The sequence below is a fragment of the Ochotona princeps genome, chromosome 8 (genome assembly GCF_030435755.1).
Source record: "Ochotona princeps isolate mOchPri1 chromosome 8, mOchPri1.hap1, whole genome shotgun sequence".
Classification (NCBI taxonomy): Eukaryota; Metazoa; Chordata; class Mammalia; order Lagomorpha; family Ochotonidae; genus Ochotona; species Ochotona princeps.
This window is the reverse complement of record NC_080839.1, coordinates 37,236,415-37,261,375: the sequence shown is the minus strand read 5'-3', so window position 1 is coordinate 37,261,375 and position 24,961 is coordinate 37,236,415. Positions and strand designations below refer to the sequence as shown.

The following is a 24,961-nucleotide window of genomic DNA, read 5'->3' as shown; positions in this document are numbered from 1 at the left end:
TCCGCTCTGCTCTTCGTCCCACCTCCTCCTCCTGCACCCCACCCTCCGCGCTGCTTTTCGGCCCGCCTCCCCTCCCCTCCCCCACTCTGCGGGCAAATCGCGGCTGGAAAGGGGCGGGGGCCGAGGCGGCTGGCTCCGGTGGCGCTTGAGCTGGAATGGACGGGGGCCCGAGCCAATCAGAGATAGGCTGACGGCGCGGCTGTGGCCGGAGTCGGCCAATCGGCGAGCGGCCTGGGGGCGGAGGCCCAGGTTCCAAACGCTCCGCGGCGCCATGGGCTGAAAACTCAACCGAGATGGAATCTCCCAGTCTGAACCGGTTTCAACCGGTTCCGAGTTTGAGGCACTAGGAGGAGGGGGAGAAGCGGCTGCAGCGGCCGCGGCAGGAGCAGCGGGAGCTACAGCATCCGCAAGAGCAACTGTAGCTACAGCCCGGGCGGCGGTGCCTGTTCCAGTCTTAGCTGCTGCAGTCCGTGCAACCACCCCGAGGGGGAGGGGGGAGCCACCAGTCGCTGAGGAGCAAGAGAAGGGGGAAAGTTTAGGCGAGCCTGGGTTGGGGGGGGGCCGGCGCCGGAGCCGCGTGAGAGAGGGAGCCGTGTTTTGGTAGGGGGAAGTCGGACTGCAGCTGGCAGCAGAGCGTACCCCGACCGTGTGGACTCTACGCCCCTTACTCCTGCCGCTCCTGCTTCCGCCTGTGGCTGGGGGGGTCCCCTTGGGGCTGAATCTTTGGGACTTCACCCCGTTCCCCTCCCCCTTTCCTCTCCCCATTCGGGCCGGGGGCATTTATTCTACAGATTCAATTTCCCCTTTTTCTGGAGGGGGTGGGCAGGTGTGTGTGTATGTGTGTGTAATTGTAGGGGAGAGCTGTCCCTGAAATAGTAAATATTATTGAGCTTTTTTTTTTTTGCCCTGTTCCTCCTCGCTTTTTTTAATTTCAATTTTTTTTTTAAGGTGGGAAAACTGAAACCCACCTTCATTTCCTCCCCTCTTCCCCCTCCCCACATTCCCTCGTCCTAATCCCCGACAAGGAAGGAAGAAGCAGTTGGTTCAATTTCTGGGTAAGTCGACTGTGTCTTCGGGGCCAGGGGCGGGCGGCGGCGCGGCCGGGCGGGAGGAGGCCGGCGTGGGGTGCGGCGGCGGCGGGAGGCGAGCCCGGGAGGCGGTGGCTGGCGGGCCGGGGGCGCGGCGAGCCCACGGTGGAGCCCGAGATTGAATGGAGGCGCTTGTGCCGCCCGAGGGGGGTGGATGGAGGCGGCCGCGGGAGGGGAGCGCTTGCTGGGTCATTGGTGTGTGCGGCTGGCGGTGGAGGAAGGCGAGCAAGCGTGGTGGTGGAGCGGGCCCTCACGCGGGTGTGGAAGGGCTTCCCCTGCCCGTTGGGCTGAGGGAGAAGTTGGGGTGATTTCAGGAACGGCTCCGTAAATTATTAGGAGTGGAAGTTTCCAGAAATATTTAGTGCAGCAGCATTGAAACGTCCGCCTGCATCACGTGGCCCCCGCGGTGGAGAGCTTGGGATGGGGGAGGGAGGGGCTGCCGAGTCCCCGCTCCTCCTCTGCAAGCAATCCGTGTGGTCCCACCCCCCACCTCCACCCTCCCAGGGTAGGATAAGAAGTAGATGAGATTAATTTGTTAGGCCTCTGCAAGTGAGGCTCTCGGTGTTGTAGTTTCTTTCCGGTGGCTTGAGAATGTTAAGTTGCTGGAATCATTCACTGTTGGCAACGTGCTGTGGATGGTGCCCTGATTCTCCTTGAATCTACCGTTTCTTGAGTTTGGGGTCCTGGAGAAAGTGGTTATAGTGGAGGAAGCATTCAGTGCTTGCCCTGCCCAGCCCGCCTCAGATCACGCAGAGGCCATGCTGCAGAGAGAAAGGGGCGGTGAACTTCAGGCGCCCGGCCTAAATGCCTCCTCCGGGTCTGGGCGGGGTGAGTGCGTGCTCCCCTGCGCTATAGTTAGAAGTGCTGCATGTCGCCACGGGTGGGAGGCCGGGGAGGGCGGGCCCAAGTGAGGTGTGTTTCTACTGAATGGAGCAGCCTGTGGCACACACACCCCAGCAGCAGTCTTTCGCCTTGGGGCGGCTTGTGGTTTTTTGTTTTGTTTTGTTTTGTTTGCACCCAGTGTGATCCCCCTCCCCCCCGTTTTGATTTGATTTGGGAGCTAGCCTTGTGTAGGTATCTGTGTATGTTCAGTTTGTGGTGGCAGCGAAAACATTTTGTTAGTTACTTGAAGTCACAGTATTGCTGGTAATTTTTAGTATGCTATCCAGTGAATGAGTTTTGGGATCCAGGGGCGCCCAAAGTAGAAACAGCATTTGTGATTACGTCTCCCGCCATGATTGGTTGCTCTCTGCCTGACTTGTGTATCTTAAATGTGTACTACACTGCTGTTAGTGGAAAGAATGCTTTGGAAGCTGTTTATTTGGGGGGGGGGGGGGAACAACGTCTGAATGTGCTTGGGTTTGACCAAAAAGCCGCCATTTCTGTATTACGAACAGTTCAAGAATAGGTAGGTCATTTCGAAGGTAGCCGGCAGTTCTAAGGATGACAAAATATTGTCCCTTAACTGTTTCTGTGTTAAACCTGATGTTTTTTAAACTATAAGGAAACTGTACTTGAAAGATAAACTTTTTAGAGACACTTTAGTTCTCTGTTTAGACTTTAACATTTTAGGAGTGAATCGAAGAAAAGTTTTTTAACAAACTTCCCCCCAAATTTTGAAGTATAAATAGTGCTGTTTTCTTGACATTGCAGGCTTCACTTCTTTTAAGCACTTATTTGAACCCAGATTGGTTTATATGTAGTATCCTATTTTAATACATATTTGTCCAATATCTGCAGCTTAACTGCTTGAAATCTTGAAAACTTTCAGTTGCCAATAGTCAACCAAAAGACTTAAGCGGAATTTTTTAAATCCTCATACTCGGGAGTTTCCTTAATTTTTAGTTATACTTAACCTAAGTGACTCAATCTTTTGGACCTTTAATTTGTTGTGGCTGAAATTGTGTTGAAGATAAATTGTTTGTCATGGGTTTAGCTCCAGTATTAAGACCATTTTTTAAACTGCTGTAAGCAGTGGCCATGAAATAATGCCTTTTTTTTTCTCCATTAAACTAGTTTGTCCAACCATTTTTCTGATCTTGGAAGGCTTCTCAAAAAGGGGTGAAGTGGCAGTGACCTTCACTGTTTATCAACCCATGAGTTTTATGAATGATTTTCAGGTTTTTCTTGAATTCTCGTTAATTGTGCCCAAAATTCTGAGTTTTTTTTAAAAAGATTTATTTATTTTATTACAAAGTCAGATATACAGAGAGGAGGAGAAACAGAGAGGAAGATCTTCTGGCTGATGCACTCCGCAAGTGAGCCGCAACGGGCCGGTGCGCGCCAATCCGATGCCAGGAACCAGGAACCTCTTCCGGGTCTCCCACGCGGGTGCAGTGTCCCAATGCATTGGGTCATCCTCGACTGCTTTCCCAGGCCACAAGCAGTGAGCTGGATGGGAAGTGGAGCTGCCGGGATTAGAACCATGTGGGTTCCCGGGGCATTCAAGACAGGACTTTAGCCGCTAGGCCACGCTGCTGGGCCCAAAATTCTGAGTTTTTAAACTTTGGCTAGAGTTCTCATGTTCTCTGTTCTAAGACATTTTGGCCTCAGACGTAAGTGGCCTTAACTTTGAAGAAAAAGCAGAGATAATGTTTTTGTAATACTGAAGATCTGAAGTATGCTGGTATCCTCATTAGGCTAACACTGCATACGAATAGTAGATTTTAGTATCTCTCAAAGAAGCTTACTTAACAGTATTTGTTTTTATTTGGGAATGAGTAGCGTTTCAAAGCATTTACCTTACCAGATATTTGGAAATTTTTAAGAATCTTGATTGACATTGCTACCATAAGTACATTTTCAATTTGAGCGATTTTTCTAGGGAATTTATTCAAGACAAGTATATGTACTATTACATTGTAGGAAATGTTTCCCCTTCCCCACCTTTTTAAAGATTGATTTGACTGAGAGAGGGCGCTAGCGAGTTTCCATCTGCTGGTTCACTCCCAAAGTGGCTGCAACAACTTAGAATGGGCTAGGAACCTGGAACTCTTATCTTAGTATCCCCTGTTGGTACAGGGCCCAGTTGAGGCCTGCCTTACCCATGTTCCAAGGCAAGGTAGCAAAGAGCTGAATTGACAGTGGAGCAGCTAGGACTTAAACCAATGCCCTTAGTGATGCCCTAATTAAGGTTAGGCCCCTGCCTAACACTGACCCCATATTTAATATCTTGGTTTTCTTTCCAACTTATATTAAAAATTAAGGTAATATAGAAAACATTTACTGAACCATCCAAATGACCTTAAAGGAGAAGGAAAAAGTCCACATTCATGTGTTAAAACTATTTTTAAGAGTTTGCAGTCAGGATTTTGAGCTCTGTCAGGTTTTAGAACCCTAAATTTTTTTTTTAAGATTTATTTATTTTTATTGCAAAGTCAGATATACAGAGAGGAGGGGAGACAAAGAAGATCTTCCATCCTCTGGCCAACTCCCTAAGTGGCCACAATAGCTGGAGCTGAGCCAATCTGAAGCCAGGAGCCTCTTTTAGGTCTCACACACGGGTGCAGGGTCCCAAGGCTTTGGGCCGTTCTCGACTGCCCTCCCAGACCACAAGCAGGGAGCTAGATGGGAACCGGTGACCATATGGGAACCCAGTGCATGCAAGGCGAGGACTTTAACCACTACATTATCGCACTGGATCTAAATTCTTAATTACGGATCCACTTAAACTATAGTTGTAGTTTATAAATATGATTCTTATAATTCTTTGGAGGGACTGGTGGGGGTAAATGTTAAAAAAAACTAGGAAAGTAATGTTGAGTAGATAAGTAGTTTCTGTTATTTGCTCTTAGAATGTTATTAAGCAGGTAATCTTCATTGTAAAAACATGATTGACATGAAATAATGTGTAGGTAACTGACAAAACCTCATAGACAGCCTTATTTTTTTTCCTTTATTTTCAGTAATCTATGCCAGCAATTATGACAATGTTAGCAGACCATGCAGCTCGTCAGCTGCTCGATTTCAGCCAAAAACTGGATATCAACCTTTTAGACAATGTGGTGAATTGTTTATACCATGGAGAAGGAGCCCAGGTAAGGTAGCTGAACCAAACTTACTAACACCACTACAGTCTGGGATAAAGGTATCATGTTTAGAATAAGATCTAAAGCTATCACTTTTTAAAAAGAGCTTCTGTTTTACATGAACTTGAAATATACAGAGATACCTCAAACATTGGTGGAAAGGGAGGATTACAAATTTTGTTGAGGTGCAAAAAGTTGAAATCCATTAGTTTTTCCTAGTATTTGTTTCCCCTGGACTTTTTGAAGATCCCTCTCAAAATTAAATAGGATTTGTCTGAAGAAGAAAACTGCAGTTAGAGTTGGATGCTTTTTGGCATATCGTGTTCTGTATTTCAGAAACTTTGACTCTGGCTAGCCGTAAAGAACCAATTTCTAGTGCTTTGCAGGGTGATTGTAGGTTGTATTATGTACCTGTGTATATATGTGATGTTTGGATTTTATGTGATTCTTTCATTTCTGAATGACAAAAATATTTGATAATGTTTTTCAAAAATCCAGTAATGGAAAGTATTTTTATGTTTGAATATTGTGCCATTGTAAAAGTGATAACTGTTAAGGTAGAGAAGTATACATATTCCAGGTTTTGATCAAGGACTTTTGGGTTTCTGTGTCAGTTTTTAAAGATTTAGTTGTAAGAAATGAGCAATCTTGACTCTTTAATGAGCTAAACTCAGTTCTGAGTAAAAGTTTCTGCAGTAGGATCAAATCTGTTTTTAAGGTGAAATAATTAGAGCAAAACATTTGAACTGGTTAGATGACACACAGCTAGTAGATAGGAAGTTATTTACATTGTCGTGATATTTATGTGCATATTCAACATCTTAACTTTTAGAAACCTCAAAGGTATATATAGTACCTTTTTGTATAGATAATTCTAAATGTATGATGTATAAATGTTGAGGTGTCTGTTTTCCTCCCTTTGAGATGCAGAAGTATTTAAGAGTTATTCTGTAGTGGTTCTGGTTTTCAGGCCAGGTTTATACTCTTGAGGTTTATTCTCTCCAAGTGCTCCTGAGTAAGCTATTCTTTGAGTATTTGTGTCATGTAGTTGTTCCCTTATGTTGTATGTTCAGCATGGAACTTTGAACTTCATTTCTTCCCACATGGATGCGTGGAAAGCAGCTGTTTCTGGAGGAAAGTGTAAAAATAAGGTTGAAAAGCATGAAGGTTGGGTTTGGATTTGAATGTATTTATCATCAGAAATCTAGATAGTGAGTTTTTAATGTTTCACAGTATCAAGAAGCTTAATGGGTTGTTTAAAAGTAGATTTAGCGAAATGTAGGGTTTTGTTTGTTTGTTTGTTTGTTTGTTTGTTTTAAGAACAATAGGTCAGTTTTCCTGAAGGGATTTGGGTCTAATTATATATCATGTGACAATTCGGTTGCATAAAAGTAATCAGTCAATTGAAGAAACAGATTATACCACGTTACACAGATTATATCAAGTTAGGTAGGTAGGAAGATCTTACTTCAGAGGAAAAGGGAACCAAAATGAGTGTTGGAAGTTTAATTGTAGGAACGTTCTTCAGTCATCGCTCTAGAATCTTGTGTGCAAATGTTTCCTGCAATAGACTGAGCAGTAGTGAGGTTGATGCATGGGGAAACATTCTGTGTAAGGAAAGCATTTAGAAGCATAAGTTTTAATACATGGTATAATTTCTTAAATTTGTATTGTTGCTAATCTAATATGGTAAGGACAGCTGAAATTTATTATGTTAACTGAACTTTTGAAGTCACCTGTAGGAAACTTTTCCTTAAGGAAAAGAACTAAAAGGGTAGCTTTTAATTTATATACAGAATTTTTGCCAGCATGAGTAGTGTAGTGGGATATTTGGCACCCTTGGGATGACTACCTTCTTCTGTTCCAAGCTTCACTATTTTTAGTTAAGTAGACAGCCAGAAAAAAGAGGGGAAGAGTTGGATGTTTTCTTCAATATTGTGTTCTACTAAGGTGTCTTAGATTCTTATTGCTTAGCAACTGAAGTACTTCCATCTTTCAGGAGATGTTTTTTTCCTACCTGTTTAGTTATCTGTTTTAGATGCCACTGGACTTTTAATTTAGTAATAGAATGTTATATAAGCTTGGTTGGATTAGACCAAAATAAGACATTTGGATGTAAACATTTAAAAAGTAACTTTTTAAAAAAGATTTATTATTTTTAATTGGAAAGGCAGATATACAGGGAGGAGGAGAGACAGAGAGGAAGATCTTCCGTCTGATGATTCACTCCCCCAAGTGACTGCAACGGCCACAGCTGAGCCAATCCGAAGCCAGGAGCCAGGGGCTCCTCCAGGTCTCCCACGCAGGTGCAGGGTCCCAAGGATCTGGCCCGTCCTCGACTGCTTTCCCAGGCCACAAGCAGGAAGCTGGATGGGAAGCAGGGCTGCCGGGATTAGAACAGGCAACCATATGGGATCCTGGCGCGTGCAAGGCGAGGACTTTAACCACTGTGCTATCATGCCGGGCACAAGAAAGTGACCTTAAAAAAAAAAGATTTATTTATTTATTTTACAAAGTCAGATATATAGAGAGGTGGAGAGAAAGAGACAGGAAGTTCTTCCGTCCGATGGCTCACTCCTCAAGTGAGTGCAACGGCCGGTGCTATGCTAGTCCGAACAAAGTCAGATATACACAGAGGAGGAGAGATAGAGAGGAGGATCTTCTGTCTGATGATTCACTCCCCAAGTGAGCCGCAACAGGGGGTGCTGTGCTGATCCCAGAGCCAGGAGCCAAGAACCTCCTTCAGGTCTCCGACATAGGTGCAAGATCCGAAAGCATTGGGCTATCCTTGACTGCCTTCCCAGGCCACAAGCAGAGAGCTGGATGGGAAACGGAGCTGCCAGGATTAGAACCTTAGAACCGGCGCCCATATAGGATCCCCGGGGCGTTCAAGGCGAGGCCTGTAGCCACTAGGCCACCGTGCCGGGCCCCAAAAAAGTAACTTTTAAAAAAATGTTAGCATTTGATTTTAGATGGCAAGTGCTTAAGTTTAATTTTCTTTTATCATTTGGAAGACAGAGACAAGAATCTTCCAAATCAGTACTAAGTCACTTACTAAATGGCTTAAATGTTAGTGTTGGCCCATACCAAGGTCAGAGCTTGGAACTCCATCCAGCTTAGGTGGCAGGCGCCCAGGCACTTGTGGCCATCTTTTGCTTCCTTCCCACATGGGTTGACAGAGAGCTAGATCAGAAGGGGAGCAACCAGGGACCCACCAGGGGCCCCAACTGGCCCTGACAGTATGGAATACCAGCTTAACACACTGTGCCACAGCACTGACCCCAGGCTTAATATTATTTCTAAATTTTCATTCAAAAATATGAGAGCGGAAAAGGAACTTACTTAGAAAACCACTAATAGGAAATACTATAAAATTAATGTAATTTCAGAATGGGAAAATATGGTTGCAGTAAGTCTGATAGAGTATTTTTGAAAGTTGATCTTTACATTTCTGTAGATTTTTGGGATTTAGGTTTGGTTTCATGTCTTTCTGTGAGATAGTTTTGAAGATGAAGTCATATTGGTGATGTCTTTTGTAAAACTAGAGTATACCTCAAGTAGTTGTGGATTCTAGTTTACTGCTTTGCTTGGTTGTCAAGCACTGAGACCTTGTTTACTTCAGAGTACTTCATTAGCTTTGGTTGAACTTGAATTTGTATTTGAGAATACTAAATAAACCAGATTTATCCATAAAGACTATTATATTTGGAAAAAAGTTTTATTGTTTCAAAGGTCCATTATTTGTTGACTGCTTCCAAAAGTTGGTGGAATCATGTTATATTACGACTTGTTTCTTAATATCTTTCACTCAAAAGAACAGGTTAGCTTAAAAAGTCTTTTTGTGTAATATTTTAGCAAAGAATGGCTCAAGAAGTACTGACACATTTAAAGGAGCATCCAGATGCGTGGACAAGAGTCGACACAATTTTGGAATTTTCACAGAATATGAACACGAAAGTAAGCAAGTGGTGGTTTTAAAATCGATTATTTTTTTTCCAGTCATAAACTTTGAGGAAGGTATCTCATTTTTAGTATGAGAATTTGTTATCTCAAATAATTTTGTATTGTTAACTTCAAAATTTTATCTTAAACATAGAATTAATTCTTGCAAATAGTCCTAAGAATTATGAATGAAGTTTTATGATTGGGACTAGTATGCAAGTTGGCTTTTTGTTGTTGGTTATATATATTTTTTTCCTTTTTATAGTATGTCTGCAAGTCTTAGCATAAATTCTGAATGTAACTCAGAGATGAAACATAATATCAGAGGAATTATTTTGGGCAAGTAATCAATATAATACAGGCTAGGCACCTCCAACATCAAGTTGTGTGGACAACTTAAAACTACTCCATGGTACCAGTGTTTTTAATGGGACGGCACTCAGTTTTTATTTGCAATTGAAAATGTTATGATTTGGGTCCTTTTTTCTTAAGTTTGAACAGAAGGGTTGATCAAAATGTGTTTTGACTGTTTTAGGCTTGATGATTCACGCTTCTCTTTAAACTGCCTTGAAGTAATAAAATGGAAATAACCATGGCATTCTGTTTAATACACAAAAGGTTTCCACTTGATATACATTGTGTTAAAACAGAACATAGCCATGTTCCCATCTGTTTGTGAAATCAGACTGTGTTCAGTAACAGTTTTAAAAATATTAATTAGTTTTGACATCTTGTAAATTTTAGGGCAAAAATACAGTCCAGAACTTCCTCAAAGTGCTAACCTTAAGTAACATAACAGTGTTTGCCTGTTTGCTTGCCTGGTAAATTTTGCTTTTTATACTGACAGACATTACTAATGTTTAAGTTGATTTATCAACAGTATTTTTAAAAACTCAAATTTGTCTTGTGAAAAATGAGATGATTAGAGGAACAGAAAGAAAGCAACAGGTAAAGAATTCTTCAATTTACATAAATTACAAATGATTTGGTGCTAAATTTATGCACTATGACATTTGGCTTTTATGCAATCATTTTTTTTTCTTTAAAGATGTTAACACTACCTGATATTAATCATAATGTTCCATTATGTTGATTGCTTGTAATAGGAAGAAAAGGGGTGTCTTCCTGTGCAACTGACACAGCTAGGCTTTGACGGCAGGCCTCCACAAGGTCTACCCTTTTGATTCCCTTTAACTGAATTCTGTTCATCAATTGTTTTTGTTTCATGGGTGGTGGGAGGGGAAAGGGGAATTCAATGCATAAAATAAGTATTTTTAAGGGCTCAGTAGAAATTTCTACCATAGGGATCATTTCATGCATTTATTTTTCATTTAGTCTTTGCTGTTATCTGTCCCTCATCTTCATAACTCAGCAGTGGATTCTCAAGTTCCTAGATGTAAAACAAAAGTGTGATCCTTTAGAGTATTTTGGGCTATTTATGAATGTTTCCAAAGTAGTCATTTATCACTGACATTCCGATTTGGCTGTCACTTCAGATTTTTGAAACTAAATACTTTTTTTTTATGTCTTGGTTTTGTGTGCAGTCTTTTTGTCCAAGAGGTTGAGTGTTAGGGTATTATGATGTTGATATTTCTTTGATCTAATTTGTGTGGAGCTTTACTGGGTTCCCTTGCTCAACCCCCTTGACAGAAAGATGAAATGATTTGTATCTTCAGCAAGTTCATGATCCTTTTTTATAGTTGGGAGAAAGGACTAGAGCCTAGAAATTGTAATAACCATCAATTAGTAAATAGGAAATAAAGAAATGCCACAGTTAACAGTAAAGGAAGGAAGGAATTCAGATTAAAAGGTAAACAAATGTTTGTGAAGTTATCTTAGATTGTAATTTCTAACTGTTAATATTTTCAGGGTCTTTTTACTTTGATTATATATTAGGGAGAGAAAAGATTAAAATGTAATCTTTTAGTGCTTGACATTAAATCTTTTGACAGTCTGATTTTGTGCCTATCAAATAATTTTAGTGATACAGAAACTGGCGTTTTGATTTTTTAAATTTAGATTTATAGCTAGAAAGCTTCTCTATTTACTGCTGATTATGAGACTTTTTAATGGCATCAAATTTGTGATTTCAGAATTTTTCTTTGGCCTTATTTTTATTTGGGAAGTCTTAAGGAATGTTCTGCAAATGTAGGATTTTAGTTAAAATGGCAAAATTTTCCTGAAAAGTATGAAATGTTAAAATGAAAGAAAACAGCAAAAACATTCACTGTTTGAGCACAATGTAGTTTGGGACAGTCTATATTGTGCTTTGGATAAAATGAGCATTCACATGATCCCTTTGGTTGAAATACTAATGCTCCTATTTTATTGTGTAATGACTAACCATTTTAAAGATGAACTCTTATTCTCAGCCAAAACTTGCAATCTGAGGTTATATGTCTATATATCAAAGTGTTTACCTTTCAGGTATTATAGTCGATTCTTTCCTATTTGTCACAGTAGAAGTTTACCACGTTTTTTTTCCCTTTTCTTCCTTCTGCCTATCCACACTAATTGGTCATAGCAATACTTTTAAGTACTGATACCTATAGTATTACAAATCCTGGTAAACATTATTGACTCTTTAGAGTGAGTAATCAGCAGGAGGGACAAAATGGCTTGCAAGTGGTATATCTAATTTTTTAACTTTCCTGCTCTTCTAGTTACAACTTCTGTTTTTAAGAAGGAATACCTGAAAGGTAGATAACAGATTGCAACATGGATTTATGTATTATTTTGACTGTGCACAAAAGTTTATCTTTAAATAAGTAGAAATAGCAACTATTTAAGGGTGGGAACGAAATTAAAATAAATCCATGGGTTGTCTTGCTGCTCCTTAAATAACACACCAGTGATGCTTATAAACACTTTGTATAGAAAGTATCTGTGACAGTACTTGAATATTTGACCAAAGCTTACAACTCCTTGAAGATGGTAGGAAGCTTGATAGCATCCAAGCTGCTAAATTTTAGGAGCCTGGTCGTGTTAAAAAGTACGTGAGCTCATGAGCAGTCATCTGTGCTGTGAACTCATATCTGGCTGCTGTTTTGTTTTTTTTCCTACAGATAAGCCCATTTGGCTGCTAAGGGGCTTTCTATTTGGTTTTTTGTTTTGTTTTGTTTTTGTTTTTTTCTCCTGGTGTGAGCATGTATATACAGCAGGACCTTACATAGAGTAGTAAACAGTAAAATGAGGAAAATGCATGAAAACTCAGTATATGGGTGAATAGATCCTTGTTTAATATTTGTAATTAAACTTGGTAGCGTAATGTTTTTGAAACTTTAGATGTGAATGTGTAAATGTCTGTCCATTTGTGAATCCTGAGAGTTTCCAGTCCTATAGCAATATATTCACATGCTTCTATTGTCCAATTTTCAGTATTATGGTCTGCAAATTTTGGAAAACGTGATAAAAACAAGGTGGAAGATTCTTCCAAGAAACCAGTGTGAAGGTAGGAAAATATTTAAGGAGCTAAAAACTCTGAATGTTACTATTCTGTGTGTGGGTGATGAAAATGTATCTTCAGTAGTTTATTTTGTTACCTAATGGAGATTACTGTTTTCATAATGTGGCAAGGTTGCATACTATTTAATTGATAGCTAATAACATATAAATTCAGCATGGCATGGTAGAAACCAAATAGAAAAAGACTTTTTACTTTTTCTATTTCCTTGACTGTGTTATTAGTTTGATTGCTAAAATTAGGAAAACCTCAACTTCTAATACTAGTCCCTGGAAAATAGTTCCAGTATAAGAAGCCTGAGGAGTGAGCATTGTGAGCTGGCAGGTGTTACAGCACAAGGGATTAAGACACTGCTTGAGCTGTTCATGTCGTATTTGCAATGTCCACCTCCACTTTGATTCTAGCTTCCTGCTAATGTGCCAGGGAGGCAGAAGATAATAGCATGAGTGCTTGGCTCACTGCCATCCACCTGATGGACTTGGATGGAATTCCTGGCTCAGCCTTGGCCGTTAGGTGCATTTGGGAATAAATTCACATATGGAAGATCACTGTCTCACTTTGGCCTTCAAATAAATCTTTGAGGGTAGTGTTAAACCTCTCGGAATTCTAGCACATACCTTGAATTGTCTTATGCTGCCCTTTATATTTGTTTAAAGTGTTGTCCCTTAACACCTTTCTCATGTTGTTTTTATGGTATATTAGTGTTCTGAATTTTTACTCAGGCAGTTTGACTTAAAACCTGGGCATTTTTTAGCACATTGAGAGGTGTGAGACAAGAATTTTAGTGGCTATACCTTTAATACACCACAAGTTGTAAATTAGGAATGCAATTGTTTACCTTCCCCAGATCTGCTCCTTCATTCAAGTAGATGGGGCTTAACTTGGTTTGACTTGAGAGCCACAAACTCAACCGTCAGTTTGTCTCCTAGCTTCCCATGTCGGTGGTGGAACTTACAGCCACTTGAACTTTCATCACCTGCTGCCTCCTTTTTTAACAGAAAGATAGGATCTAGGGCAGAGCCAGGATTTCAACCCAGCCTTCTGGCCCAGGGTGGCGTCAACAACGCCTATGTGATACTTTTGAGATGCTGAACTAATCTATTTATGCTGGCTTAATACCTGTTGTTTAGAAGGTCAAATAATTTTTTATGTTCACCTTTAATTACTACTGCCTTTAAAAATTTTTTTTGCCTTCATGAGGTGCAGTTGACATGCAGGAAAAATCTCATGTGTAGATTTATAGTTTCATGAGTTTTGTCTTCTGCATATACTCAAAAAAACCCAGTATAATCAAGGTTTGCTTCTGTGATTGCCTTCTGATTCACCATCCCTTTGCTCATTCACCTTATAAACTAAGAAAGAAGGGGCTGGTGCAGCTGCTGGCATCCCATGTAAGTACCAGTTCATCTTCTAGGTGCTCCACTTCCAATCTGGCTCCCTGCTTGTACCCAAGAGAAGCAGTAACGGATGGCCCAAATGCTGGGGCCCTGGCACCCGCTTAAGACCTGGAAGTAGCTTCTGATTTTGCAATGGCTCATTTCCATCCCTGTGGCCAATTGAGGAGTGAACCAGCAGGCGGAAGATCTCTCTGCCTCTCCTTAAAAAGGAAAAATAAAGTGAAATGGCTAATATGGTTGGTGTAGGTTTAATTGACAAGGTTTTTGAAAATGGTCATTCTTACTAGAAGTATATGAATGTGTTTCACATTGCTCCCTGACACTGCTATGTGCCATGTTTTTGAATTCTAGCCTTTAAACTACCATTATAATGGCACCTCCTTGTAGTTTTAACTTTAATTTCCCTGATGAGCAATGCTGTTTGTTGTACTTCTTTGGTGAAATGTCTGTTCAGATAGTGTGCCTTTTTTTGTTGGACTGGTTTCTTGTTGGTTGAATTCATAATGTTATTTGTAACAGATATTTTTCCAGTATATGTGTTTGGAAGTATTTTTGTCTGGTTTGATTTTTTTTTTTTTTTTTAACCATTATTTATTTGAAAACTGCCACAGAGACTGAGACAGAGGAAGAGCTTCCATTCACTAGTTCAGCTGAGTTGAGGACAGTCGGACACCAAGAGCCAGGAACTCCATCAGGGTCTGCCATGTAGGTGGCAGAAACCTGGCCTGTATGCTGCCTTTCAGAAGCAATAGTCTGAACCCTAACCAACACTGCCAGCATGGCTTAACCTGATGCTCTGCAATTCCTGTCCTTTTTTTTTTTTAAAGATTTAATTTTTATTGGAAAGGCAGATATACAGAGAGGAGAAGAGACATAGAGGAAGATCCTCTGTCCGATGGTTCACCCCCCCAAGTGAGCGCAACGGCCACAGCTGAGCCAATCTGAAGCCAGGAGCTCCTCTGTGTCTCCCACATGGGTGCAGGGTCCCAAGGATCTGGGCCATCCCCAACTGCTGTCCCAGGCCACAAGCAGAGAGCCAGACGGGAAGCGGGGCCACCAGGATTAGAACCGGCGACCATATGGGATCCTGGCGTGTTCAAGGCGAGGACCCCAACCACTATGCTATCATGCCGGGCCTGTCCTATGTTTTTTAAATGGAGCCTTTTGAAGAAGAAAAACCTTGACTTAATTTTTTCCCCCTCTTGTTGATATTTGTTAAAGTTATTAAGATTTTTTTTTTCTTGTTTCGGCTTTTGCGTTAAGGTGTAATCTGTTTTATTTAATTTCTATATGTGATGTTAAGATTCTAGGTTGATTTTTACATGTGGTAATTGGCATCACTTGTCGATTTTTCTCCCCATTAGTGAAATAGTTGACTCTACCATACTTTAAAAATTGTCAGAAAACAGAATTTATTTTTATGTGAAAACTAGAAATTCATAGGTAGTTTTTTCCATGATATGCTTTACAGATTTTTTTTTGTAGGTCTCTTGTATCTGTTTCTCTTCCTTTGTCGCTTTCTTTTAATTGAATCTTTTTTTTCTGAAGCCAATTTATTGTTTTGCTTTCAGAATTAAGTCTTGAAATCACTGTTTTCTGGCTTGTCTTTCAAAACTTGGGCTATTAGTTGCTTACCTAAGCATAAGGATTTTAGATTAAATTGACAAATTATAACAAATTTCATAAAAGTTTCAGTTTATGACATTGGACTTGTCATCCTGACAAAACTATTCAATCCAAGAACACTTTGAATATTAGAGGGCCTTTTCCTTATAGTTTTCTTGCAGTATGTAACAATTTAGGAGAAAGATTTGGTTTTTGTTACTCAGTTTTCTGATTATTTGTTGATAGTATGTAGAACTATGCATTGTTTCATTATTTCCTGAATAGAAAGAGCAAGCTCTTCTTTGACTATTGCATAATAGCCAGGAGCTGGAAATCCCATGAAGGCATCGCCTGTGAGTGAGATGAAGCCAATTACTTTAAGTCATCACTGTCAGCTAGGTTCTGTATGCAGGAAACAAGCTGTAGGAGAAAAGGCTGGCATCAGACTGTGGTAGGGGATGTGGAACTCTCGACTAGCATCTGAACAGCTGGGCTTAATAGGAGTGTATGATTTAATGTGTCAAATACTTTCACATTCATAGTATTGTGTAACCATTACCAATGTTTGTTTGCAGGCATTTAAAGATTCATTTGTTTATTTGAAAGAATTACAGAGGAAAGGGGACAGAGATGTTCTATCTACTGGTTCACTCCCTAGGTGACCGCAAAGAATCAAGCTGGGTTGATATGGAGCCAAGAGTTAATTCAGGGACTCCAATTTGGATGCAGGGACCTAAGTACTTGGGATATCCTCCACTGTCTTTCTAGGCGCATTAGCAGGGAGTTGAATTAGAAGTGGATATGGGATGCCAGTACTGTAGTGTCGCAGTGCCAGGCGCAGGATTTTTTTTTATAAGCTCAGATCGGAACTGTGCATACTGATAGCAATATTGCTCATGAGGCATGAATAATCCATGTTTTCTCAATAACTCTGCTCTTCATATCTCATTTGAGTGATGCCATATAATAATGTCTGGATAATTTTGCCTACTATGGTTTCCAAGTTCATGTATGTTATAACATGTATCAGAGCTACATTATTTCTAAAATACTGCATAATATCATACTGTTTGTTGGAGGTACAAAGTACTTACATCACATTTTAGTGCGTGGGCTTATTTTTTGCCTCTTGACTCTGGCTACCTGGCCATGGCATACCCCAAGAGACAGCAGATGACTGAAGTGGTTGGTTCAGCCAGTCCTGGCTCCCCGCTTTGGCAGTCTAATCCTGGGCATTTTATATTGGAGTATTTGGGGAATTACACAGCAGATTAGTGTTTTTAATTATTTTGTAAGCATCCAATCATTGAAAGGCAGATCTTGTATCCACTGGTTTACTCCTTAAATAGTTGCAATAGTCCAGACTATTCCAAGCAAAAACATCATCCAGGTCTCCAACAGGGATACAGACCCAAGCACTCAAGCCATCTTCTCCAGCTTATTAGCAGAGAACTGCATTATAAGTGGAGTAGCCCAGATTCAAAGCTACACTGCACAATTATTTCTTTTTTTTTTTTTTTAATTTATTTTATTTTTATTGGAAAGACAGATGTACAGAGAGGAGGAGAGACAGAAAGGAAGATCTTCTGTCTGATGATCCACTCCCCAAGTGAGCCACAACGGCCTGTACTGTACCGATCTGAAGCCGGGCGCCAGGAACTTCCTCCAGGTCTCCCACACGGGTGCAGAGTCCCAAGGCTTTGGGCTGTCCTCAACTGCTTTCCCAGACCACAAGCAGGGAGCTGGATGGAAAGTGGGGCTGCTAGGATTAGAACCGGCAATCATATGGGATCTGGGGTCATTCAAGGCGAGGACTTTAGCCAGTAGGCCATAGCACCGGGCGACTGTACAATTACTTCTCAAAGAATGAAAGCTTCACAGATCCATTCCTGTTATTTACCAACTATGCAGGTAACAATGGTAACTTTTAGCCCATCTGTGGGAGTCCTGGACCAAGAACTTTTGCTATAGGTTGGTCTGTTTTGCTCTTTGCTCTCACAATAAATGAAGTACAGGAACAAATCTATATTCCCTTTGACATGCCTTTTTTTTTTTTTTAATTACAAAGTCAGATATACATAGAGGAAGAGAGACATGATTTACTCCCCAAGTGAGCGCAGCGGCCGGAGCTATGCCAATCCAAAGCCAGGAGACAGGAAACTCTTCCAGGTCTCCCAAAGCTTTGGGCCGTCCTCGACTGCTTTTATAGGCCACAAGCAGGGAGCTGGATGGGAAGCAGGGCTGCCCATAGGTGATCCCGGTGTATTCAAGGGGGGACTTTGAGCCACTAGGCCACTGCACTGGTCCCCCCTCTTTTTTTTGAAAAGTAGAGTTAGAGAAGAAGACAGAGTAAGATCTTCCATGCTGGTTTATATTTCAAATGCCTACAAAGCTTGGGTTTGGTATCTTTTTTTTTTTTTTTTTTTTTGATTTTTTTTTTTTTTTTAAAGATTTATTCAGTTAATTACAAAGTCAGACATACAGAGAGGAGAGACAGAGAGGAAGATCTTCCATCCGATGATTCACTCCCCAAGTGAGCTGCAACGGGCCGGTGCTGCGCCGATCCGAAGCCAGGAACCTGGAACCTCTTCCAGGTCTCCCACGGGTGCAGGGTCCCAATGCATCGGGCCATCCTCGACTGCTTTCCCAGGCCACAAGCAGGGAGCTGGATGGGAAGTGGAGCTGCTGGGATTAGAACCAGCGCCCATATGGGATCCCGGGGCGTTCAAGGCGAGGACTTTAGCTGCTAGGCCACGCCGCCGGGCCCACAATTAATTAATTAATTTCTAAAGATTTATTTTTATTACAAAGTCAGATGTACTGAGAGGAGGAGAGATAGAGAGGAAGTGGAGCCGCCGGGATTAGACCCAGCGGCCATATGGGATCAAGGCGAGGACCTCAGCCACCAGGCCACGCTGCCGAGCCCCACGATTTATTTTTATTGGAAATAAAATTTGTGGAGTTGTGACGCGATAGAACTTTCATTTGTGGTTCACTCCCTAAATGGCAGTGCAAAGTGAGGATTTAGCCATTAAGCTGTTGCTCCAGGCCCAGTTTAGATTTTGTTTTAAAGATTTATTTATTTTTATTGGAAAGACAGATAGATGCACATTATGTCCACTGGTTCACTTCCCAAGCGGCCGCAATGGCTGGAGCTGAGCCCATCAGAAGCCAGGAGTGAGGAGCTTATTCCAGGTCTCCCACATGGGTGCAGGGTCCCAACGTTTTGACTCATCCACAGTAGTTTACCCAGGGCATAAGCAGGAAGCTGGATGGGAAGTGGAGCAGGTAGGACTTCAATTGCTTCTACTCAGATGGGATCCCAGCGTGTACAAGGCCAGGATTTAGCCACTAGGCAATAGCTTGTATCTTGATGTGTGGTGTAGTAGGAGCTTCCTCTGGCTCTGCATGTGGGGGCTGGGGATCATTGTCCACTGCTTTCACAGTTGCATTAGTATAGAGCTGGAGCAAAAGTGTAGCAGCTGTGGCTGGTACAATGCCTTGCAATCTAATCCTCCACCTGCAGTGCTGGTGTCTTAACATGAGTGCCAATTCAAGTTTCAGCTGCTCCACCTAAAGTCCAGCTCCCTGCTTGTAGTCTTGGAAAACAGAAGACTGTACAAGCCCAGTTCTTGAGCCCCTGCACCCAGGTGGGATATCTGGAAGAAGCTCCTGGTTTCACATCAGCTCAACTTTGGCCATGTGAGGAGTACCAGTGGATGGAAGATATCTGTCTTTGCTTATAGCTCAAACAAAATTTTTTTCAAAGTTTTTTTTAAAAGATTTATTTATTTTTATTGGAAAGTCAGATATACAGAGAGGAGGAGAGACAGAGAGGAAAATCTTCTGTTTAATGTTTCTCTCCCCATGTGAGCACAACGGCTGGTACTGTGCTGATCCGATGCCAGGATCCAGCAACCTCCCCCAGGTCTCCCATGCAGGTGCAGGATCCCAAGACTTTGGGCTGTCCTTGACTGCTTTTCCAGGCCACAAGCAGGGAGCTGGATGGGAGTGGAGCTGCCAGGATTAGAACCAGCGGCCATATGGGATCCTGGTGCATTCAGGGCAATGCTTTAGCCACTAGGCCCTGGCGCCAAGACCCTTAAGTGAAAATTTTATTTTAAGGGGAGCAACTAAGGCTGAAATCTGTGTCCATATGGGATGCTTGTTGTACCAGGTGGGGACTCATTGACAATTCCATCACATTGGCCCCAGGAGTTAACTGTGGTGCAGTTGTTAAAGCAGAGTACTAACATTGCTCTAAAATTAATTGCAGATCTTTAATTTCACGATTTTTCTAATGTTCTTTTTATTTTCTCCACTATATTTAATTATCGTGTCTCAGTATTTTTTAAGATTTATTTATTTTTATTACAAAGTCGAATATACAGAGAGGAGGAGGAGAGACAGAGAGGAATATCTTCCATCCGATGTCTCACTCCCCAAGTGAGCCGCAACAGTCGGTGCTGCGCCGATTCGAAGCCCAGAACCTTGAACCTGCTCCAGGTCTCCCACGCGGGTGCAGGGTCCCAATGCATTGGGCCGTCCTCAACTGCTTTCCCAGGCCACAAGCAGGGAGCTGGATGGGAAGTGGAGCTGCCGGGATTAGAACTGGCGCCCATATGGGATCCCGGGGCATTCAAGGCGAAGACTTTAGCTGCTAGGCCACGGCGCCAGGCCCATGTCTCAGTCTTTTACTCTGGGCTGTTTTATATTCCTCCGATTTAACAAACAGCTTGTTTTGCTAAGTTCTGTTTTATGTATTTTCCATGACCTTAAAATTTTTAAAAATTTATTCTCACTTTTGTGAAAGGCAGAGAGAGATCTTTGATTGTGTAATGCACTTAATGCTTCTAGCTGCAGGTAGCTCAGGTCTGAAGCTGGGAGTCTACAACTCAGTATAGATCTCGTGATTGGCAATGATCCACGGACGTGAGCTCCCCGTACTTGCCTCCCTAGATGTGCTTTTTAGCTAGAAGCTGCAAAGATAGTGCATTGGGGGTTTCCATCAAACAGAATGCTCTAAGGAGTGTTCTATTTGTTCTTGTTCTTTTGAGTTCTGTTTTCGGTTCTCTGCATTTTTTTTACAATTTACTGAATTTCTACTTTTTTCTTTTTTTGTCTTTTTAATTTTTTTTTAATTTTATGGTACAACTACTTTTTTTTCTTAAGCAAAAATACTACTAAAGTATTAATGGCCTTAACAAGTCTCATACATAGCAATGTGTATTTGTCACTGTATTTTTTTAGGAATGTATATATATTTAGATTTATTTTTATTAGAAGATATGCAGAGAGGGGGACAGAGAGGAAGATCCAATGGTTCGCTCCCCAAGCGGCCGCAGTGTCTGGAGCTGAGCCAATCCGAAGCCAGGAGCCAGGAGCTTCTTCTGGATCTCCCACTTGGGTGCAGGGTCCCAAGGCTTTGGGCTGTACTTCAGTGCTTTCCCAGGATCTAGATGGAAAGTGGAACGGCTAGGACACAGACCAACACTCATGGGATCATGGTGGATGCAGTACAAGGATTTAGCCAATAATGGGACCCATTGCAATTTTTTTTTTATTGGAAAGTCAGATATACATAGAGGAGGAGAGAGAGAGAGGAAGATCCTCCGTCCATGATTCACTCCCAAAGTGAGCCGCAACGGCCAATGCTATGCCAATCCGAAGCCAGGATCCAGGAACTTCTTCCAGGTCTCCCTTGTGGGTGCAGAGTCCCAAGGCTTTTGGCCGACCTCGATTGCTTTTATAGGCCACAAACAGGGAGCTGGATGGGAAGAGGGGCTGCCAGGAATAGAATCAGTGACCATATGGGATCGTGGCGCATTCAAGGCAAGGACTTAAGCCTTTAGGCCACGCCCAAATATCTTTTTACATTAGTGTTTACATTAGTGTTAATACCCTTTAGCTGCTAGGCCACGGTGCCCGGCCCCTGTCATTATCTTTTTTTTTTTTTTTTTTTAAGATTTATTCATTTTATTACAAAGGCAGATATACAGAGAGGAGAGACAGAGAGGAAGATCTTCCATCCAATGATTCACTCCCCAAGTGAGCCGCAGCAGGCAGATGCGCCGGTCCGAAGCCAGGAACCTGGAACCTCTTCCAGGTTTCCCACGCGGGTGCAGTGTCCCAATGCATTGGGCCGTCCTCAACTGCTTTCCCAGGCCACAAGCAAGGAGCAGGGAGCTGGATGGGAAGTGGAGCTGCCGGGATTAGAACCGGCGCCCCTATGGGATCCCGGGGCTTTCAAGGCGAGGACTTTAGCCACTAGGCCACGCCGCCGGGCCCCTGTCATTAACTTTTGTGACAGGTTACTGTACTATTATTTTCCTTTCACAGTTTGAGAAAATGCTTCTATAATTTAAAAAAAATTTTTTAAAAGCTGTTTTAATTCAAAATGCAGACAGAATCTTTTCTCTGCAACTTTATTCCCCAGAATTCATTTTGCCAACATTGAGAATGATTTAGGCTAAAGCCAGAACTGCATGTGTGTGGCTATGTGGGTCAGAAACCTGGTGGGTTTGAGCCAGGCAAAAGCCCATGAGCCCCATAGGATCAGTGGCCCAAGCCAACTTCGGCTTTCCCAGGCACATAGGGAGCTCTGGAGTATTGCAGCTAGGACAATCTGCAGTTCATGGCTAAACTTGCTATGCCACAATACCAGCTCCTGTGGCATCTTTTGAAAGTTAGTGAAGAAACAAGACTTCTAAAATAGGAGTAACAGCCAGAGTAAATTCACCGATGAATTTCTAAAAGTTGGAGGGTTTTTTTTTTTAAAATGCAAGTTATCTGTTACCTGATTTGTCTGCACTTCCCACCACATTCTGAGAATTGTAGTGTCTTAGGAAATCATTAGATCTCTTTTTAATCCACATTGTTCTTCCTCCTATTCCTTGTTTATAAATAGGAATAAAAAAATATGTTGTCGGCCTCATTATCAAGACATCCTCTGATCCAACTTGTGTAGAGGTAAGTTTCTTTGGTAACTTTGTTGTGGGTGTGCTGCACCACCTGAAGGTTAACTCCTTTTTTAAATAGATATAGAAATGTGTATATTTATACTACTGAATATAATCTTGTGTTCCAAAAGGAACTGTTGTGTTTATGCTGTTACAAATTACAGTAGTCTCTTATTTCATCTGACTTTTTTTTTTTCTCAGAAGGAAAAGGTGTACATTGGAAAATTGAATATGATTCTTGTTCAGGTGAGCTTTAATTTATTGTGTTTATAGAATAAGTAAATACTTTGTTTATGCTTACTGTTTGAAACAAATGTTAAAGTTTACATAAATAAAGGAGATGAATATCATGTACATTCAACCATGATAGGAATCATCAGACAATAATGTGAATGAAACTCCATTGAAACTTCAACCATTTTTTATAATTTTTATATAGAATTTTTTGTTCACCAAGATAACTACTGATTATATGTTAAAATGTCTTATTTGGAAATACCCGAAAGATCCTTAGCATACAACTTACACAGTCCTGACTTGCAATAGCTTTTGTTAAAGAAAATCCCTATTTGCAGTTCCCCTTACTTTGTGATTTGAATGTCTCATCATTTATGTATTTTAACACCTGTCAGCTAAATAATGATTTGCGTTATATGTATACACACACACTTAGTAAAGCCAAGTAATACCATTTAGAATAACTGAGCAAAGCTATTTGGTGTATTTGGCAGACAACCACATTTGTTATAGAAGTTGCCACATTCCCTGTCTTAATAGGAGAAAATGAAGTGTTGGTATTTACTACAGATTTTATAGTTTTATATGTTTATTTGAGGGTTGCTTTACTTGCCTCTGAGAAGTTGATTGAAATTAACACTTAATGTCTGTATTTTAGATACTGAAACAAGAGTGGCCCAAGCATTGGCCAACTTTTATCAGTGACATTGTTGGAGCAAGTAGGACCAGTGAAAGTCTTTGTCAAAATAATATGGTGATTCTTAAGCTCCTGAGTGAAGAAGTATTTGATTTCTCTAGCGGACAGATAACTCAAGTGAAAGCTAAGCATTTAAAAGACAGGCAAGTAATTTTGTTCAGTGGTTTAAATAATTACGCTATTTTAAGCATTTTAAAATAAATGGTAAATCTTTATAGAACTTTGGATGATTTTTTTAATTGTGTTTTTTTGACAACTGCTAAGTTATTCAGTATTGATTTACGTGGTGACTTTATAGTCACAGCTTTTAAAGAAGTCACTTACAACCATGTATCATCTGAAATTTCTGTTTTAGATTTATATAGTTGGAGAGAGATGTTTGATGGGCCAGGCTGAAGCCAGGCGCTTCTTTTGGGTCTTCCACATGGTGCTAGGGGCCCAGATATTTGGGGGCATCTTTTGCTGCATTTCCCAGGCCATTAAGAAGCTGGATTGAGGTAGAGCACCATATAGGATGCCAGTATTGCACTTGATCTTAGCCAAAAGGCCGAGAAGCTATGGGATGCCAGTATTGGAAGCTGGAAATTGATCAACTACTCTGCAACACTGGCTCCAACAGAACTCTTCATTTGTCTGTGTTTTGTTTTGTCAGTTCTGCAATAGCCAATCCAATCAGGAGCCAGGAACTTTCCCTGAATCTTCTACATGGATGCAGGGTCCCAGTGTTTTGTGCCACCCTATTCTGTTTTCACAGACATAATGGGAAGTGGAGCAGCCAGGTTGCGAACTAGTGCCCTCATGATATCCTGGCTCCTGCAACGCGAGAATTTAGCCATGAAGCCATTGTGCTGGGCCTGAGATTTTTTGATTGTTTTGTTGTAGTTTTAGGATTCATTTCTTTGAAAGGCAGAGTCACAGCAAGAGAGGTAGAGACATAGTGATGTTTCATCTAACTACTTTTTCAGTCCTCAAATTGACTCAATGGCCAAGCCAAAGGCAGGAGCCTATAACTCCATCTGGTTTCCCCTCCTGGATGCTGGGGACACTAGCACTTACCCATGTTCGGATGCCCTCCTAAGTGCAGTAGTAGGGAGCTGGATTGGAATTTGCGCAACCAGTACTCAACCAGTGCTATTTGGAATGCCAGTATTGCAGGCTGGGGCCACCGTGCCACAATCCTGTCTCTGGTGCATATAGATTGGTTTCGGGGGTTTTGTTTTTGTTTGGCTTTTTAAAAATTATTTGAAAGAATTCCAGAAAATTATACTTGATCTATTTACTCCCGTAGTTGCTCGAGTGCTCCAGGCTGGGATAGTCTAGTGCTAGGAGCTTCTAGTTTCTCCTAGATCTTCGATATACATCCCAGGGGCCCAAGCGCTTGTGGCATGTTTCTCTGCTTTTCCAGGTGCGTTAGAAGGGAGCAGCCAGGACATGAATGGGATGCTAATACTGTAGGTGGTGTTTTTAACTCACTGTGCCAGAACATTGTCTGCAGTGCTTATAGTTTTGGCAGCTTGTTTTTGATTAATACCTTAAATATATTTA

At 41.5% G+C, this 24,961-nt stretch overlaps 1 protein-coding gene across 3 annotated transcripts in view; it reads left to right on the top strand.

The window, feature by feature from the left end:
* The first annotated feature begins 293 nt into the window (after positions 1–293).
* Positions 294–24,961, top strand: part of XPO1 (exportin 1) — a 46,746-nt gene continuing 22,078 nt past the window's right edge. Inside the window, exons 1-7 of one of the 3 annotated variants that reach the window (XM_058667858.1) lie at positions 294–1,055; positions 4,994–5,125; positions 8,972–9,073; positions 12,437–12,509; positions 22,431–22,492; positions 22,684–22,728; positions 23,378–23,559. In XM_058667858.1, the coding sequence (XP_058523841.1) occupies positions 5,000–5,125; positions 8,972–9,073; positions 12,437–12,509; positions 22,431–22,492; positions 22,684–22,728; positions 23,378–23,559 (590 nt within the window). In that variant the 5' untranslated portion in view covers positions 294–1,055; positions 4,994–4,999. Of the gene's footprint in view, positions 1,056–4,993; positions 5,126–8,971; positions 9,074–9,938; positions 10,007–10,164; positions 10,229–12,436; positions 12,510–22,430; positions 22,493–22,683; positions 22,729–23,377; positions 23,560–24,961 lie in introns of those variants that run through there. The other 2 variants (XM_058667860.1, XM_058667859.1) reach the window with 2 other exon arrangements.